The sequence below is a fragment of the Lonchura striata genome, chromosome 2, assembly GCF_050655825.1.
Source record: "Lonchura striata isolate lonStrDom1 chromosome 2, ASM5065582v1, whole genome shotgun sequence".
Lineage (NCBI taxonomy): Eukaryota > Metazoa > Chordata > Aves > Passeriformes > Estrildidae > Lonchura > Lonchura striata.
In genome coordinates this window covers 143303841-143323846 of record NC_140704.1, presented here as the reverse complement: position 1 = coordinate 143323846, position 20006 = coordinate 143303841, and the positions used below count along the sequence as shown (strand labels likewise).

General features: G+C 40.5%; 1 protein-coding gene across 1 annotated transcript; it reads left to right on the top strand.

Moving 5' to 3' along the window:
• The first annotated feature begins 2358 nt into the window (after window positions 1–2358).
• TNFRSF11B (TNF receptor superfamily member 11b) lies at window positions 2359–19092 on the top strand. Its single transcript, XM_021546434.4, has 5 exons — window positions 2359–2815; window positions 11993–12362; window positions 16159–16353; window positions 16664–16888; window positions 17941–19092. The coding sequence occupies exons 1-5, from the start codon at window positions 2573–2575 to the stop codon at window positions 18327–18329; spliced, it is 1422 nt and encodes a 473-aa protein (XP_021402109.3). The 5' UTR covers window positions 2359–2572; the 3' UTR covers window positions 18330–19092.
• The last annotated feature ends 914 nt before the right edge of the window (window positions 19093–20006 follow it).

Genomic DNA, 20006 nt, shown 5'->3' with positions numbered 1-20006 from the left:
CTATGAATACTGAATACTTTAAAGCACTTAAGTTTTAAAAAATAATTTCAGGCTGTGTCCCTTCTCTTTTATGGCATGTAGTCACAAACGCGGTTCTTTTAAACACTGCTGAGAACAACTTTCTAGTAGCATGGACAAGTGTTTATTACAGGGTTTACTGCCTTGTGCCATGATTCTATGCTCTGCAAACTCAGGTCTTAACTAATTCCCAACGGCAAAGTGGCAACATTGTAAAACACTTGTGAAAACATTCAAACTGCAGTTTAAACCTTGTTAAAGTGCAGCTCTTCTTTGGAAAGTGACACTGAAAATGGCAGTGTGGGATCCTGTATTTATTGTGTGATTTCAGGATCAAACATGCTAAGTACAAACATACAGTTCTTTCCTAACATCCACAGGCAGCTCTACAGAGATTAGATGGTTGAAATGTTCATGTATGGTTAAGATGATGGTCTCCTTAGCAGCTTCCCAACATGCTATCATCATTGAAACAAATACATCTTGTCCCCCTTCCATTTAGCTGAATGAGCTTGAGGAGGATCTGTTTTATTCTCATTAACCTCTGCCAGTTTTTTCACTACTCAGGGATGAAAAATGTCTTTTCAGAGAAGTCAGCATATGTAACTCTGAATAAAAATATACACAAGATGGTTGTGTTGAAGAAGATCCGACTTCTTAACAACAGGACCATTTTCAGAAGAAGAATTTTAATGGCTTTCTAATTTGTTTTATGCTCTGGTTAATTACATAAAATATTTCTATCTCTATTAAATTCTGATAGGAACACTATTGTCCATACACATTAACCTGTTTAAACAGGCTTATGAGCTATAGTTTTATTTCTCTACAGAGCCAGCTGTTGGGCATTTATGGCCACAGTCCCATTCAAAGCCCATTGAAATTCAGTTAACAGTGTTAATTAAACACAGGGAGTTTGCTATGCAGTTGGTGCTTTTCTTTCTGCTGTATCTGAGAGGAAGGCAATCAGCCCCACCTACTTCCTAGGATCCCCTGACATGACGCTGAGCTGCTTCCAATCAGAAGAAACACATTGCCATGTCCAGCTGTTGGCCTTTGAGAGGATAAAAGTAGTTTAAACTTCTACTTATGAACTTAATAAGTTCTGCTGATGGAATTGCTGTAGCAGTATGGTTGACACTTGAAGTTGGCCCCTGCTTGGAGAATACCATAGTCACACAAAGCTATTCTGACATGTTCAAAGATATCCATGTCAGGAGCAATCCTTCCCACTGCCCCACAATGAAAATGTGGGACTATTGGCACTACTGTGCTTTTACCTGGACAGTATGTTTATAAATGTATGTAAGAATAAATGTTAAAGTATTAAAAAGTTCTGAGAAGATTACAGGAACATTTGCATCAACCATTCCAGATACAATATTAATCAAGTGGTGACTACCCATCAAATACCAGCAATGCTCCCTCAGGCCTTCTGTGCCAGTTTTCACTTCTTACAGAGAATTTACCACTAATCCAAGTGTCTCGAATTTTTATCATCCTGACAAGTGTAACCAGCATCTGTTTCAATCTTAGGTTATGCCTGATGCATGTTCAAACAGCTATGGATTTGTAAGGAGGCACGTGTGAGGCTGTCCTTGAAGATGATGGTTTCCAGACAGTGTAGATGAATTTTTATGAAATAACATGCAGGCTTTTTCCACCCAGCTCTTGCCAATCCTGCTCAGCCTTGTGACTCAAAGGGGAGAAACTGCACAGCCCAGTGCCAACAGGGGCCCCAGTTTCAAATACTCAAGAGCTGGCATACCCAGAGCTGAGGTTTTGGTCTGGCCTGTGAAAAGGGAGAAAAAACCATCTGTGAAATCTGGAGGCACATCAGGTTTGGCTTCTACCCCAGGATTCTACAGGATCCCATAATCCTTTATAGCTATCTGCAGGTTGGGAAAGTAAATCCTTTCTCTGCACTTTTCCTCTGCTCCACACCTGGCACACACAGGTTCCCTGGGGCTTCCATGGAGCAATCCCGGGAAGCACGGACAGCAGGGTTTGATCCTTGCGGCTTCAGGAAAATGCCCTTTCCTAACTTAAACTGGGGAGGAGGAAGAACAGCGCCCTGAGTGGGACTTCTCCTGCGGGCAGGAGCGTGCTGAAGACACGACTGTCTCTGGAAAATCACAGCAAGAGCCCCGTGCCGCCGCTCGCCCGCCCTCCCCGGCCGAGCCCCTCGGGCCGCGGCAGGCGGCGGCGCCTCGGCGGGAGGCGGGCGCCGCGCCCCGCATTCCGGCCTCGGCAGGGAAGGGCAGCGAACCGGGACCCTCCTTCCCCTCAGCTTCCCCGCCCTGGCCTTCGCTTCCAGCCTGCCCCGCCGCTGGGAGCCCCGGGGAGCCGAGGCAGCGGAGCCTCGCCGCGGGCCCCGCTGCAGAGCGGAGCGCAGGGCACAGCCAGACAGACAGACGGGGAGCAATTAAACCCTCCCCTGGCCAGCCCCCGACACTCCCTCCTGCATTTTCCACTCTGTGGTTACGGCGCTCAAAGGGTTCCATTAAGTCACCAAGTTTTACAGGTTCCTTAAAAAAAAAAAAATAAAAAAAAAATGAGGGGGGTGGGGGGAGGTGAGGGGGAGTGCGCGAGAGAAAAGTTTGGTCATGGCAGGGAATGTGTGATCAAAGCTGAGCCCAAGCTTCCTGTTACACCGGGACTATATATATATCGTGTCTTTAATGTTGGGAATGTAAGCAGCTGCTGGAGCCTGGCGCTGACTCTCTGCCTGATTCCCAGCGCGCTGAGGTTTCTTGCACCGACCACAATGAACAAGTTCCTGTGCTGCGCGCTTGTGGTGAGTCCCTTCGCAGAGGTAGATAGGCAGAAAGGCTCTAGGATGCACTGCAGCTTCGGACATCAGGCTGGAGACACACGGCTTTTCTTCTGGGGTTTTTGTTTTGAGTTTAGGGTTGTTTTTTTTTTTTTTTTTTTTTTGCGGGGGGGGGGGATTGTTTGTTTGTTTGTGGGTTGCTTTGTGTTCTCTCCGTTTTCTTGGTAAACCCTTTTTGTTTCATCTCTCCAAACTTTACTGGTGAGTTTGGAATGTGATGGGCACGTTCAGCTCCAGGGAGACAGCAGGGATTTTCATCCCATTCTAAAGGTAGTGGCATGAGTTGCTTTTATTTTGCTTTTTTTTTTTTTTTACTGACTCCCTCCCTCCTTTTGTAAGGCCTCATCATACTGGTCTGAAGCAAAACGCTGTATCGAGTAATGAATTTAGAAACTGTAGGCTAGAATGTTTGTTTCTGATTTACAAAAGCTCCATCCCTGCCTGCCTCTAATCTCTGCTGCAGTGGCACTCTCAGGTACTGGCTTTCTTATCCAGGAAAACCACTGTGAACTCCACAAAAAAAACCCCACTAGTGTGTGGTTCTTGTCTTGGCTTAGAAAATTCAACTTCAGATGCAAGAAGGTGATGAATTAGTAGCTGTGTCAGTAGCTATTACAGAAGAAGTTGGGTTATTAAATCTGGTATAAGCCCCTGCTTTAATAAGGTTTTGTTTACTTGGTGATTTAGTAAGATACTTCCAGAGGCAAATTTAGAGATATTAGCAGTGCAGTAAATCTTCCAAAATGTTATTTAATCCATTTAGTCATATGGAATTGTATATGAGTTCAGTTTAATTAAAACCTGCCTACAGACAGATCCTGTGTAACATCTATTTGGAGGCTCTTCATCTTTTGCGTAAGGAAACTTTCAAAGAAAAACATTAAAAAATAATATTCAGAGGAGGATCTTGCCAGCACAGTAACTTGCTTCTGGGTTGTTTTGGTGAGCACAACGGCATTAATGTTGTGGCAGAGCATTAGAACTGAGATCCATTTATTCTGTAAGCTTTTTATAAATGCAATGAGATTTCCAGGATTTGATGAGTAATGTGTGTTTATTACTCTCTGTACAAGTTTCTGAAAGAGCTTTTTGAGAAGGAAACCCAAAGTAATTAATGGTGCACGGGAAGTAAAATTTGTCAGCTTGTGGTCAGCAGATTGAAATGCAGGACAACTTTTTCATTCCATGTCTGATGTTGTGCCTGCTTTGTCAATATCAAATCACAGGAAGTTAATCTGGGAATTTCAGCAATATCTGGTTATCAACCTGGCTTCTTATCTGTGGCTGTCATGAAATAATCACATCAGGATTTTGATTTTGATTAAATGTAATGTGCCTGTTCCTGTTCTCCCACAAAATAGTAGCATTTGGTGAAGTGCAGCATAATCCTCTGACAGATGAGTCTTGGAGCTGAAATACATCAGAGGCAGTACATAGCAAAGAGATCATCATTCAACTGCATTATTATTGTTGTTATCATTACTATTATTGTTACATGTATTTAAAATTATTGTAAAATGTAAGAAAAATTCGTGAAGTTTAAGTACTGTCACATGTGCTAGAGCTCAGAAAAGTAGCTGTAGTATCTGTTTTATAGCTCCCCTTTTTGGAGGTACAACTATAGATCAAAGTTTTGTGTGTCTGGCTCACATACTTCCGACCCTAGTTTGGAGACATTGTATCTAAAAAGACTTTTGGGCCATGCTGTACTTCCAGCCTCGGCCTCTTTGCTAAGGTTTCAGAAAGGTTATACCTTATGTGGTGGTTCACTCATGTTTGTGTTGTTTGCTTGGAACACTAAAGCTGCTTACAAACATTATGAAATTGGACTGAATGGAAAGATTCCCCAGAGCTGAATCTCATTACTTGTCACGTAACTATCTTGACCCTTATACTTGACCTTTCTCTATTTTGGATCTCTGGGCACATGTGACGTTCTTTTTCTGGCCTGCCTGTTGGGTTTGCTGTGTGTAGGCAGCAGTGGCTTTGCAGCCTGTGAGGGTAGGAGTTATCGTTCTGTCTGACTTTCTTTCTGTCTGCATGTCTGCATGTGTCTTGGTTAAAAATAAAACACTAAGGTTACCAGAAGAATTTTTAAAAGATACTGTCACAATTCAGGTAACACCTACTGTTCAAATCTCATGGAAAACTTAATTTTGTTCCTTCTGTAAAAACACCTGTTTGTACATAGTACTGTCAGTGCAAAGGCAAACTGTAGTTACAGTGGGAACATCCCAGGTTTGGATTAGCTCTAAATCTTGCTGCCACTCTGGTGAATAACATTCCAAAATGTAAGACACATATTTTGGAGAGTGCCTGGTTAGTTTTCCCTGCTTTCTCCCTCTACAGGTTTCAAGGCAAATATAACTCATATAAATTAGGACTTTCAATTTAGCACTTCTTTGATAAGATGTAAAACTGCTCTTCATCTGAATTTCATTTTCCTACCACTGAAAATGAAACAGTAGTTTAGACCCCTAAATTGCTTTGTGAATGACAACTAATGGTACCTCAAAAAGTCTCTACAGTACTTGACATTTTGACATATTGCTTTACTGACAGAGAAATGAAGATAGCATTTCATAGCCTCAGTTTTTGAATATAGGTCGCTCAGGAGAGTCGCCAATTAAAGTCCTTATGTAAAAGAGGACCCTCCACTTCATAAAGTGTCTTCCAAACAAAAATAGGTCCTGTTACATCCAAAGTGAGTGGATTACAATGAAGTAGTTGGTAGAATGGTAGAAGAGCTTTGTAAGCTGAACTCAAACCTGTGAAGATGACTCCAGGTGAGATTTCATAGTGTGCCTGGCCGTGGTCTGCAGAAAGCTCCTTTGTCTGGGCAGTGCTCTCGAGAGCCTGCAGCAACCCACAGGTCAACAGTGCTGCAGAGCTGCTGGCCCAGAGAGGTTCAATTTGGTAATTGCATGGGCCTCCAGAACAGCAAGATGAGATGGATGAGAGCTTTGGAGTAATTTCTCCCAGGGTGGCAAGTATGTGGAGATTTTCAATAGGTGGATGTGGATCTGATCCAGCATGGCATTGTCACATACTGGATCTGAGATACAAGCTATTGATGAGGAGGACCTTGATAATATCATCCAGTGCTATATTTTGCCAGTGGGATTTCTCTGGGCCTGTGCACGATTTCAGTGAGGAATTTTGCCTAAGGGTTGAGGATATGTGAAACCCTTCTGCCTTTGTTTTGTTCAAATACTTTGTATATAAGGCAAAGTAGAAGATTTGTGAGGTTTTACTTTAAACCCAATGCAAACACTGGGAGCAATCTGACAGATGTCTTGAATGATTATTTATCACATAAGAAAATATGCTTTGGAATACTTGTGGAATGCAAAACAGAAACAGATTTATCTTTCTCAGCAAATGAAACATTCTCCTTTGGTCTACAACCCAAAACCACAAAGCCAAGCTATATAATAATATTTTCATATGCTGAAAAGCCACTCTCTTTTCTGCCACAAAGCAGTGATTTAAAGGGATGATGCTTGAAGGATTTTTACTTCATGTGCTTTGTCTTCTAGTTCATTTTAATTCAACAAGAGAAATCAAGCAGCTCTTTGCCTTACATTTAAAGATGAAAGAAAAGGGAGTGTGTTTTTTTTCCCCAAGATCTGAAATGAAATTTTACAATCACATTATTCCTCTTTCAAACGCATCTTCTGAGGAAGCAAACAAATGGACTGCACAGGCCTTTTATGTGTGTGCTGACATAAGGATGGTATGAAGAAATATAGCTTGAGGCCTAAAGTGCTGATGCAATGAAAGAACTGCTGTCTGACCTTGGGTAATTCATTTTGAATAAGTTCTCAGTATTTACTTGTATCACACTGACTTACAGTAAACTTATTTTTCAGTATTTACAGTTCATCCCAATTCCTCACATTGACACAGCCATCCTGAGATCTGCCCAGGATTTTCCCCAGGGACATGGAGGAAGATTGAGTTCTTCAGTCTTTTTAGAAATGAGCCTATGTTACTAGAATTCCATTTCATCCAATAGGTTGTTAGATGTAGTTAATTATATTAGGTTTCATTCTGGTTTTCTTTTGCTGAAAAAAAATTTTGTTATTGATAGCATTTCATACTCATAGAACAAAAAAAACCCTAACCTTTAAGGATTTTTTTTAATTGAGTCATGCATTTTACTAACCCTAGAAAAACTGTTTACAAATTAATCACACTAACAATTTATTTGTTGAAATGCAAAAGATACTGAGCATTTTTTTCTTCCCTTAGTGCTGGCATATAAAGAATTGGCTGGGAGTTTGAAACTGAAAGATCTCCTCAGTCCATTTGCCATCTCTTCCAGGAAATGAAATGTCATATTTGCTTTCAGAAAGACATTGAGACCTATATTTAGGACACATAGGTTTCTTACACCTGCTTCTCAGTGAAAGGCTGTTCCCAAAATTCCTCTGAAAAGGGAATCCCCTTTTCATTTGCCAGTATTATCCCTTAATGGAGAAAGTTCTCTCTGAGTTCACTGTTTGTCTGTACTGAATCCATAGCTTCTCATGTGACTTGCCAAGCTATTGAAAAAGTTCAGATCCTCCCCAAGAAGAAGCTCGCCATTTCCTTCTAAACTTTTTCTTTACCACTTCCTAGTGAATTAACCTTTCCTAAGCAAGGATGAACAGAACTTTATACAATCTTCTGAATGACAAATCCATTAATTTGGTCATGTGCAGCACTCTTGGACGCCAGCTTTGGTTTCAGAAGGGTTATAGGATGAACATACTCATTGTCCCTACTTCTGATTCCAGTAGAATGAAGCCAGACTTGTAATTTCTTCCTTCTTTCAAATTAGCACATTAACACAACTTTTCCAGCAAGACCAAAACAGGAGGCATGTTTATGGAAGAAATCTTGCTTTCTATGAATCTATGGGGGAGACCACTGTTCAGAACTAGTAAGTTCTGATTGTGGCACTTTCCTGTGCTCAAATAGTGCTTAAGTGAATACATGACATTCAGGTTCTTAGTATATAGACCACCTTTCAACATGGACATTCAGATCAATCAGAGGTTTTGTGTAGCTAAGAAACTGCTATCAAGTTGGTCATAGCATAGTTTAGGAGAAGAAATGTCGGGAAGGACATAAAATGCATCTAAATGCTATTTTAATTTGTCTTAGGAACATGCTTTTGAAGGGCCTCTCATGATCATCTTTATCGACTGTATTTTAGTTTCCATATCAGAGCAGCCCTGGAGTGTACAAAGTGGATTTACCAAAGTAAACTGAACTGATGAAAGCAAATCTAGAGATGGACCCCGGAGACACACCAGATGCACTGTAACCATTAATGCATGCTTGTCCATGAGAGAAAATTGAAGTTAGTCCAAAATATCCCCTAGAATAATACATAATGTGGATGTCAGGTGCTCGGCACCATCTGTTTTGCTCTGCAAATCTGCTGTAACAGGTGATACAAATTCCTAATGTAAGCACAAACTCAGTGTGTGTTAGGCCAGGAGAAAGGACAATTTAGTGATGTTCCCCTCTAGCTTATTCTGTGAACTGGGGGACTGGGGGACAAAAGAGTCTTTTCATTCTGCTTATGTCAAGTTACTGCAGTAAAACTAGTGAAAATGATATGTAATTATCTTCCACCATTACTACTGAATTCCTGAAAAACATCTGAAAAATAGATTGACTTTATTTTGGCACTTGATGTAGGTTTAAAGGTAACTTCTGATTTTCAGGTTGCATATCAATATTCAGAACACTCAGTTCTGCTATGTGTTTTTGGACTGCATAGAAGGCAATTTTACAGATCTCTTTTCTTAAGTATTATCAAGTAACCTACAGTAGTCTTATGAAGTGTGGTACTGGGGTTTGAAGTCTAGAAATGTACTTAGCAACATACTGATGGCTATACTTGGTCTAAAAAAAAATCCAGAAAAAATGCCCTAAAAAGACCCATATGCTGTCTATGGGAGTGGTTGATATCTGATGCATAGAAGAGATGGAAGAAAAGAACAGAACAGTATCATTATTTTTGTGATTTCAATTTTTGATTTGGGATTTCTTGGTCAAAAGGTGAAGTTTATTATTTTCATCCATTACTAGGTCAGATAACATCTTGAACTTGACTGCTTGCAATGTCCTATGGCAGAGAGTTGCAGAGCTCACTGTGCCAATAGGCTCATAGTAGTCCGACAGTAATAATGGTGATCTAGCTCTGTGTTGAAAATTATATATAAAATGGTCTGGTAAAATTCTGCGATATTAATTGCATATCTTTAGTCTGACTGAAGAAATTTTGGTCAAAAAATTTTACTAAATAAAATATTTGGCTCCTGCATACATGTGGCTCAGCCATTGATCAGTGGATTACTGCAGCTATGTAATGTTTGTTTCTGGGGAAAAAAAGGGAAAACAAGGTGATATGCTTTCCTTTTAAAAGCAAAAAGAAAAATTCAAATGGGAAGACTGAGTGTTCTTTTAGTGATGCTGATTTATTTATCTTATTATTATGGGGTTTGGTTATGCTCATTTAGATTAATAATATTCTAGTTGCCATGATTAGTTTATTGTTATTGGTTCTTCCAAGGACAAAACTCAGTATGTCTCACACACATATGGTTCAAGTATTCTTTTGCTCAATTTTTAAAATCAATTCCTCTCAAATTGTGTTGAAATGTTTTCAATATTTATTGGCTTATTTTCCACAGCCATAAGTTTTTCAGAAAGCAGGTGCCTCTCTTTTTCCCTACAAATCCCTTTGCTTTCGTACCCTGATTATTGAATTCTAATTAATTTTAATGCTGATTCATCCCCTGCAGCAAAATTCCTTATTTGCCTCATACATGGTTTCAATGTAAATAGCTGAGAAAGGAAAATAGATAAAATCTTGTTATTCTTGCTCCTACATGTTGCAGAGTAGAGTTAACAGTTATGAAATTATTCATTACGAGAAAATGTGTCACCAAGGGCTGAGGCACAACCCAGAGGAGCAGATTCTACTGCAGTGACAGCTCTGGATTTCTGGGGAGCTGTGCCCTGCAGAGCAGGAGTACTGGTGTTTCTGCCCAAGGACATGCTGCCCAAGGACTGGCTGCTGTCCCTGATAATTTTCACCACTGTTGGGAATTGTCTTGGGTTTCCACAGATATGTGTGTGAAGTGTGGGTTGATGCTTGTCTTTGTAGCACATGTGCCACATGTTGTAGTCAGATATGTTCTATGAAGGGAATGCTTGTGTCCATGCAAGTCTTGCACTCTGGGATGCTGTGTTATCTATCACTGAATTAAAACCATAGAAGAAAACTTCACTGTTCACATCAACAATTAATGAGATTAGCAGGACTTCCTTATTACTAGAGTCTTAGCTGTAGATTTACCAAGGGTGGGGGCATTTTTCCTCAATGTAAAGCCACTCACTATTAAAAAATGTGCTGCACCCTCTTTGTTAAATAGATCACATAAAACACATCCAGTCATTTAAGGACATCAAAGACTAATAAGGAATTTCTCACAGTGAAAGGTATTGTGCATTGAGACCACAAGAAAAGTGAGATCTCCACCTCTAGAAATCAGATAAGTTATCAGACTTAGTCTAGGGTAGCTACAAGAGGCTATAGGGAATACCCATACTATCTGCATTTCATTCCTCAGCCAAGTATAGTTGTATGAAAAGTAGATTCATAGACGTGTAACAGGAGAATGCATTTAAGAGTATTTGCTTAAACAATAAGACTTCCTAAGTTAAACATCTCATATCACTCATTTGCTGTGAGTTGTGTTAATGCAGATGAAATTTTAAATTGTCCTTTCCAAACTTAATAAGAGTATGGCTTCTCTTAATAAGAGAACTGCCATGATGTAGCAGAAGTGAGGCCCTTAATGAAGCATCTCAAGAAAATAGAGGCTTTAGAAAAAAAAGTGAATTGCACCTATACTTTGGGGATATTTGGAAAAGAGGAAATACATTTTTGAAATTGAATTGGCAACTCTGTATTAGCTGACAAGGTTAAAATAGCAACAAAAACAAGTTAGTTAGATCTATAATTCTATTAGATACACTGAAAAATCTTAGGTCAGATCCAGTTTACTTCATCTTTTAAAAATAATGTATAAGCTTTGGAAGAAAAGTGGCACATGTAGCCATGCATGCAGTGCTGGGACAGAGCTGGGTTATCAGTGAGGAGAGTGAGCTGTTGGCAGACCCTCTGGGGATCAGGGTGGTTCTCAAGAGTTATTTTTGTGGTAGACTGGTGCAATCACAGAACCAAATTTTCAATTATAAGACAAAGTGACATGGAGGTTGTCTCTGCAGCAAGACAGGCTGTCTCAGATCACCAGGTCCCCAGTCACACAGCAAAGCAGACTGTTGTAGGAAGCAGGAGGACTCTAGCTGTCATGGAATGTGCCAGTACTGAACCAGCTTTTCAGGACAGCTGTGAGCCTGTGGTTTTAGGGAGGAAATGAAAGCATTGGCCTGGTCTCTTCCTAGCTCATGAAATTGAGTTCTTAATGTGCCCTTCATACCCCACATCATTCTTTACCTCTGTCTCAGGCTGTGTCTTCTCCTTTGATGTAGCTGCCACATTACATCCCAAAAGCTTCTGCATATCAGTGCAAAATTAAATGGAAGGCATTAAAAAGTAACCTCTATTGTTCTAGACATTAGTTTCTGTAAAAAATAGTGTAAGAGAAATAGTGTATGGCATCACTTTTAAAGGTATCTGTGATGATGGTGCACTACACTGGTCATATTCATATGCTCAGGCACAATTTATTTTGCATCTGAAGTACTCAATACTTAAGAACATAAAGGTGCATAATCCCTGCCTTTGCTGTGCATTGGACAAATTCTCTGGTACCAGGCAGTAAAAGGCCAATGCCCAGTGATATTAAAAGGTTGTAAATCAGAGAAGAAGAGTATCTACATCTATAGAAGGAATCACTTAGGTTGGGAAGATTTGCTAGATAAGATCCTAAAACTTTCCCATTCCAAGATAGATATGGGAGAGTCTGGAAGCTGGCCAGTATCAGAAATTTCTAATGCAAGCATTTGTTTGAAGATAGTGACATGAGGAGACTCATTGAAGCGCAGGTTTCCTTATGATCGTGGTGCTCCCCACAACTAAAAGGAAGTGATGTTTTATTTTCCTGTTGCTAGCTCTTGGACATTTCTGTCAAGTGGACCTTCCAGGATGACTCTCCCCCCAAATATCTCCATTACGACCCAGGGACATCTCGCCAGCTGCTGTGTGACCAGTGTCCTCCCGGGAGCTACGTGAAGCGGCACTGCAGCGCCAGCAGCCCGACGCAGTGCGCTCCGTGCCCGGCTCAGTACTACGCCGACGAGTGGAACAGCAACGAGGAGTGCCAGTACTGCAGCACCGTCTGCAAGGAGCTGCAGTTCGTCAGGCAGGAGTGCTCCAGAACGCAGAACCGCGTCTGCGAGTGCGTCCCGGGCAGGTACCTGGAGCTCGAGTTCTGCTTGAGGCACACGGAGTGTCCGCCCGGCTCCGGGGTTGTCCAGGCAGGTGGGTTCCGCTCCTCCATACGCGCAGACCTAATCAGAGCTCTGCAGCACGTCCACGGCTCGTGGCAGTTACAGGATTAGGAAAGAGGCTTGTCCAGATGAAGTTGCAGGACAGCAAATTGTAAAGCCAATTGAACCTGTTCTAATCTGCATCATTTGGACTGTAGCCAAAGGAAGGTTTCTCAGAGGAATACCCTGCTCCTGCTGTAATATATAACTTAATGGCAGTAGCAAATGTAGCAAATTGTACTCTAATGAGAAACATGATGGATTGCCTCTTTTAAAGGAACATTATCTGGAATGTAGTATTTGTGTGTGTGATAAATAATAATGGTTTTCATTTTGAAATCTGCTTTTTCAAGCAACTGTATATCTTGACAAACACCAGGAGCACTACATGTTTGACACCAAGTATATAATTATAACACCATTAATATAACTCTAGTGTCACTGCAATATGTGGTAATAATTAATTATCAGCATCCTAAGTGGAATTTTCCTTTCTTAGGGAAACTATTACTATTACCAAGAAAACAACCATTTCTTTGTCAAGCAGGCTGGCATAGTGCTGAAAGTCTGGTGGGAATATAGAGCAAAGCAGTGCTTTTCAGTGGAGTGTATTCTTAATTTAAGACAACATAAACTGTTAAACCAATAATTTGTTCTTCCCTCAAAACCAAATACATCATTTATTGTTTGGCAAATGCCATGGCCCAGTTTAGCTCCAGTATTTAACACAACCTGAAAGAATTGTAAACTGTCATTGTACCAGAGCTTGATAACTGCCTGGAGAAGAGTACTGAGGTAGGAAATGCAGAAAATCAAAGTGTCTCAGACACCCGCAGGCAGAATGATTTCTCTAGGAATGACATACCTGCAGTGAGGAACACTAGGGCTGGCCTGTACATTTTAGTGCTGAGCTGAATGACAGGCTGGGAGTCCTTTTCTGGATTGTGAACCTCTCACTGGAGAGCAACTTTGGAATAAGGAGAAATGTTGCTGCCGTAGCTGCTCAGTAGTCTTTGAGTAATTGGTCAATGAAGCTTTACCCTGATGCCTTTCCACTGTTAAGCATTGCCACCTGGCAGCTACATTTCCATATTGTAAACCTTCATTAACCTAAACTATACCCAGCAAAAATGAGTTAATGAGGTTCCACTGTATCTCGGCAGCAAGTCAAAAGGGGCCAGAAACAAAATCCTCAGAAAGACTTTGGGAGGTGAATTAAGTATAAATTACCTGAGCAACCATCCTGCTGCATCCCTCCAAGCATGATGAAACATGGCAGACAAATTTCAATCCCTCAGATCAGAACGAAACAAACTTTTAAAGAAGATAAAATGTTGAATTTTGTAATATCTTGAAAAGTTAGTTCCAAAAGACCATCAGATTGAACCAGCTAAACCCAAGCAGACCTTAAAAAAGGAATGAAAACATTGTAAAAATAATTGCATCCCCCTGCGTCAATAGTCAGTTTTTGAGGTGAGGCAACAGCTAAGAGTTTAATAAGCATGTACTGCAGTGTTACTGCTTTTTGCCATATGATAGCCTTGAACTTTGTAATGATGCAAATTCAGGTGAAATAAAACCTAAGAGCAGAAAAATATGATTCTACTCCCACACAGGGAGATGGTGTGGTCCAGTGCCTCATTTAAGGCTTAAAGCATTAGAAATCTGTTTCCCTGGTGCCCATTGTTCATGATTACTGGGCTATCACCTTCCTTTGTAGTTCCTTTTTGTGAGTGAAGATAAAGGCTTTGTTCCTTCCTGCCGCGGCCGGCCCTGTGTGAGGCAGGGCTCAGAGCAGCGCTGGGCTGGGAAAGCAGCGCTGTGCTGGGAAAGCAGAGCAGCGCTGGGCTGGGAAAGCAGAGCAGCGCTGGGCTGGGAAAGCAGCGCTGGGCTGGGAAAGCAGCGCTGGGCTGGGAAAGCAGCGCTGGGCTGGAAAGCAGCGCTGTGCTGGGAAAGCAGAGCAGCGCTGGGCTGGGAAAGCAGCGCTGTGCTGGGAAAGCAGAGCAGCGCTGTGCTGGGAAAGCAGCGCTGGGCTGGGAAAGCAGAGCAGCGCTGGGCTGGAAAGCAGCGCTGTACTGGGAAAGCAGAGCAGCGCTGTGCTGGGAAAGCAGAGCAGCGCTGGGCTGGGAAAGCAGCGCTGGGAAAGCAGCGCTGGGCTGGGAAAGCAGAGCAGCGCTGCTGCGCGGCAGCTCCGCCGCCCCGGTGGCGGCTGCCGTTTCCCTGGGAAGGATGGGGGATTCCAGGAGAGTTGGAGGGAGTGGCAGAAGGGCAGGCAGACAGCGGCAGCTCGTGCCCTTAACAAGAGCGCCGAAATCAACAGTGGAGAAGCTGCCAGAGCTGGAGGGTGACTTTATGCTCAGTCCCGAGAACGCTGATGGATTACACGGTATAGTCCTCCCTTGCGCTGCAAAGATTCTGCAGCGGGCTCTGAGCAGAACGACGCCCCATTTGCAGGAACACTCCTTTCTTGCACTTCCTTGCTGCCAGAACACAACAAAGCCTGTGGGCAGCAGGGAAAGCTGCTAAGACACTGCGGTCTCAGGCCCGCCGATGCTGGCCGCAGCTGCAGGCTGAGCTGCAGGCTGAGCGAGGGCAGCGCCGGGGCTGCAGAGAGCACAGCACCTGGGAAGGGGTGGCACAAACAGGGTCTGCCAACTACAAACTCCTTCGTTTCACTCGTTGTCTGATGAAGTGCTAGGTCAGGTTGCATGCAAGCACTCTTCTTGATTTCACAGCTGATTGAAAACGTGAGATGCATACTCTTTTCCTCGAAGGATTTCCCAAAATAATGAAAAGATTACTAAAAAGCTAACGTTACAATAAACATCCACATGTAAATACTTTAAAAATACACTAGATGGAGGTATTTTCTTATTCAAACATATTTTCCAATTTTTTTCAAATTAATTTTAAGCATGTGCTTAAGTTCATGTTTAATAATGCAATATTAGATACCAGACTTCAGGCACTTGTTAAATGTTGGATGAATAAGCATGAATTAGGAGTGAGTATACAGTGGTTATTCGCACCATTACATTCCTACCACTGGTGGTTAGACTGCATAGTTTAAGATTTCATTGATTTGTTTTCTTATTCCTTGTAAATGTGCTAGAACCATATGTTGTCATTCTGTTGTTGTATCTTATATTTAGTTCTGAAGTAAAGCTATGCATTATAAATCACCAATCAAAACATGTATGTTTATTAAATATTTTTTTTAATATTGGATACTGCTTTCTTTGCTTTTAATAACATTTTATTCAAGCCCCAAAAAGAATTTCAAAATTGTTGTCTTCAGCAGATATGAAGTTAGATTGTATTTTTGTCTAGAACCGAAGTAACTCATTCAAGTAAGGTTCTGGGCAGTTATTGCAGAGTGAAATTCAGAACACAGTTTTTTCCCCACTTTTTTACTTTACAGAATATTTATGTAGTTGAAGGATGAAGACGAGACATAGTGTAATGTCTGGACAGACTCAAGTAATCGAGGTTTTAAAGATATTCATTTACTAAATTACTAATTTAATCAGTAACCACTAATTTTATACTTGGTAACAAGCATATTTAAGAGTACTATTTACTGTATTACATGAGCAGGAACATCCTTCTCCTAAGGCATCTTCTGTCTCTTTTTTTTCCTAAGTGATTTCTTAATAAATCACAAACATGAAAAGCAGAAGCAGGACAGTTTAGAGAGGAATGGTTTTTTTCTGGTTTGTTTTTTTTAATTTTTTTTCCCACAGTTGACGTTATATGTAATTGGATGCATTGTTTTCCTGTTTCCACAGGTACCCCTGAGAGTGACACTGTATGTGAGAGATGTCCAGATGGATTTTTCTCGAATGAAACCTCCTCCAAAGCAGCCTGTCTTAAGCACACAAACTGTAGTGCCCTAGGTTTCAAAATAGCTGTGAAGGGAAATGAGGTTCGTGACAACATCTGTCAGGAAAATACAGATACGACACCTCAGAAATGTGGAATAGGTGTGTATCATTAAGGAAGAGTGCTCTGAAAACATATCTTTAATTATTGTTAAAATTAATTTACCAAAATCTGGGATAAAAATACCTAGCTTGTTAGCTCTTTGCCTGCTATGGTGATGGCCATAGTAGAATTTTAATTATCGTAGCTCAGACCAAAAAGAACTCAAGCACACTGTTTTTTAAATATGTTTTTTTATCATTCTTGCTGCTTGGTTGTTTTTGTTTTTCAGTTTTGTTTTGTTTGTTTTTCTTTCTGAGACAGGCAACGTAAGAGATCAGAACAATTGACATTTTCTCTTTTTCATTTCAGATGTAACCCTGTGTGAGGAGGCTATGTTCAGGTTTGCTGTTCCTACTCATATCACACCTAACTGGCTGAACATACTAGCAGACAGCTTGCCTGGGACAAAGGTTAGCACAGAAAATATTGAAAGGATTAAACAAAGGCACAGCCCTCAAGAGCAGACCTTCCATCTTTTGAAACTATGGAAGCAGCAAAACAAAGAACAGGATATGGTCAAGAAGATTATCCAAGGTATCTTATTGTGGTAGCATGTACATTATAAAACACCTTTTGAATGGCATTTAAAAAATTGCTTGGATCAAATACCCCCTGGGGATGTGTTGTGTTTGGAGAACAGCCTGCAGGCCTTCACTGAGATACATCGATGCAGTAAGCACAGAGAAGGGGAGAAGGGGGAGCAGGGAGAAGGAGAAGCAGGAACAGAATTCCACTTCTCCAGATCAGTCAAGGACTGAACTGTTTCCAGACTTGCCCACTTTGGAGCATGTGTTTTGCCATGACCTTTTGTCTCCTTTTGAGACTGCACAACATACAAAGAATTTTGATCAAGTGAGAAAAATATTTCCCACTGTAATATCTGAGCAACCCAGGTTAGAGGGAGCTGGTTCCCTGAAGCTGAGAGTGCCATTTGTCTTCTATAAAGTAGAGGTTGATATTTTGGACTGGGACATTTATCCACAGGGTGGGGGCACATGGGAATAAGGAATACATAGAAAGGCTTTCCCTTGTTTTTCCTTTCTGGTACCTCTTGTCATGCTGATTCATTTGTTCATATGATTTGGCTTTGTTTGTGCTGAATCTTCCAAGACACATTTCAAAGATTAAATAGTGCTGCAGTATTAATAACAAGGTTTTTTACAGCATTCAGGCCAGCTCTTTTCATGTGAACCACCATCAACAACCACCAAATTTGAATGACATTTTGTCCATTCAGAATAGATTTGAAAAATGCTGCAGAAATGTTTTTTTTTACCCCTCTGCTATTTAGTATGCATGTTTATGTCAGTCTGTGAAGTGTCTACAGTACTTCAAAATTCAAAATTACTATTCTAACAAGCTTGCCTAGGCATTTCTGAAGAGAATGAGCTAAATTTTCATTCACTGGAGGCAAATACTAGGAGTCCTATCACATACACACAACATTTTACAGGATAGATGGGCCCAAAAAAGCAAAGATTAATTATTTGAAGCAAAGAAATTTAGAAAGCAAATTCACGGAATTTTGGAAGTTTTTTTGCAGGTTACAGTAAAGTTGTACTATATTCTCTTTTTGCTTTCTATAGATATCGATCATTGCGAGAACAGTGTCTTAAAGCATGTTGGCCACCTGAACCTCACCTTTGAACATCTCAACATGCTGATGGCAAGCTTACCAGGCAAGAAAGTGGGAAAAGAAGATGTTGAGCGCACAATGAAACTATGTCAACCCACAGAGCAAGTTCTGAAGCTTCTCAATCTGTGGAGAGTAAAAAATGGTGACCAAGATACCATTAAAGGTTTAATGTATGGACTGAAGCACTTGAAAATGTACCACTTTCCAAAACGAACCATCCAAAGCTTGAAGAAGGTGATAAAGTTTCTTCACAGATTTACAATGTATAGATTATACCAGAAACTCTTTTTAGAAATGGTAGGGAACCAACTTAAATCTGTGAAAGTAAGATGTGTCTAACTCAAGATACATTTCTTTCTCCACTGACTATTCTTCCCTAATTACTGCCAGCAGTAATTAAACTGGAACGTTATTTCACCACATTTTGATTTACTATTTATAGAAATGCCTGACTGGAATAATTCTAAGTCTCCTGCAGTGGTTTTGAAGATGTTTTATGCTGGTTTGTTTTTTTTTTTTTCTTTAATAAAAATCACTTTTGTAAAAGCTATTAACCCAATGGTAACATTAACGGCCTGATTCTGCATTTTTGCACATTCAGAGTTGAAAAGTCCCACTGTAGCCACTAGATGAGAAAGGAATGCCAGACCAGGCTCTTCTCCAGTATTTGCTATTTATATTCTTCACGGAATAAACATTTTTGTTGTACATATTTATTAAGTTAAATGGATATGAGACTGAATTTTAGGAAGAAAATTGGAAAGCACACTGTATATTTTCTAGTTAAACAAATATGATTCCATATATTTTTCTGGCAAAATTTTGTAGCATGCCCTAAAAGTTATTAATTTCTTTACAGTTTGTATTTAAAAATGTATTATTGCTTAGTATTATTTGTATAAGTTGTGGTATCTTTTGGTAAGGATGTTTTAATTTATCCAATGATTTTAACACAAATATGGTGAAAATATAACTCAAGTGACCTGAATATTTAAATATTCTGTGAGGAAGTGAATGTACCATATTTAAGAAGCTGGATTTTGATGTAGAATTTCATAATCTTATTTTATAAAGCAATTAAATTTTTCAGTTTAGTTTTTGACTGGTGTTTTACTCTTGATTCTAAAGTAGGAACTAATTACACAGACAGACTATGTGGATTTGGCACTTTGTCTTGGGCTTGGGTCTCTGCTGCTACTCCCTGTCTGGCCTAGTAGTTAATATGTGAACCAAGTAAATATTGATCAGCACTGGATTTTCATGGTCACTGCAAAGGTGTAGAAGAAGTTACAAAAATCTTAATGGTTCCACTCTAAAAGGCCCAGGTGTCATGATATGACCAATTGCAACTCCATGGATACATTTGGCCCAGCACCACTCTTGGCCCAGTGACGTTCTTGGAGAGCTCACAACCTTTGCCCTAACCACAGCTTGTAATTTCATGGAGGAAAGATGATGCATGGGCCTGACAGGCTTGGAAAGCCTCACATTTTGCCACTGTGTTTAAAGGAAGGGAGCACAGAGAGGTCACATAAAAAAATAGTCATTTACCATTTCCCTCAGCTACAAAATGAGGCGCCTACAAAGCCCTGAGCCCCATAAAAAACAGAACAGACAGTGGATGATTGTCATTATCAAATGCTCTCAATTTTAGGACGAGAGGTCATTTATAATGCAGGCCAAAGGCTTTGGTGGCTTCAGAGAAAGACTGTACTCTTGGGTTTTTTTCTTTAAACTGTGTGAACATAGCTTGAATATTCAACATGTTCTTTTCCATTGTGTCAGGAAAGGAAATCCATAAGCATTTAGCCTTGTATGACAAATATCCTTCTATTACAGATGAGAGGATCTTAAGCAAAGAATGAGAGAGATATTTCTGGTTGATACGATAGGTGTTCATCAGAATTGCTCTCTATATAGCAAATACAAATGGGACATGGTGATCTAAAATACTTGGGATTCATTTTTCTGAATTCTCACATCACTTTTTTATCAAAAGGAATAAACTCCCTTTTA

Bases quoted from the DNA above. Each gene is read 5' to 3' on its own strand.
- TNFRSF11B (XM_021546434.4), top strand. From the start codon at position 2,573: ATGAGGGGGGTGGGGGGAGGTGAGGGGGAGTGCGCGAGAGAAAAGTTT. The intron at 12,363-16,158 runs GTGGGTTCCGCT...CTGTTTCCACAG, and splicing joins CTCCGGGGTTGTCCAGGCAG to GTACCCCTGAGAGTGACACT. The intron at 16,354-16,663 runs GTGTGTATCATT...TTTTCATTTCAG, and splicing joins ACCTCAGAAATGTGGAATAG to ATGTAACCCTGTGTGAGGAG.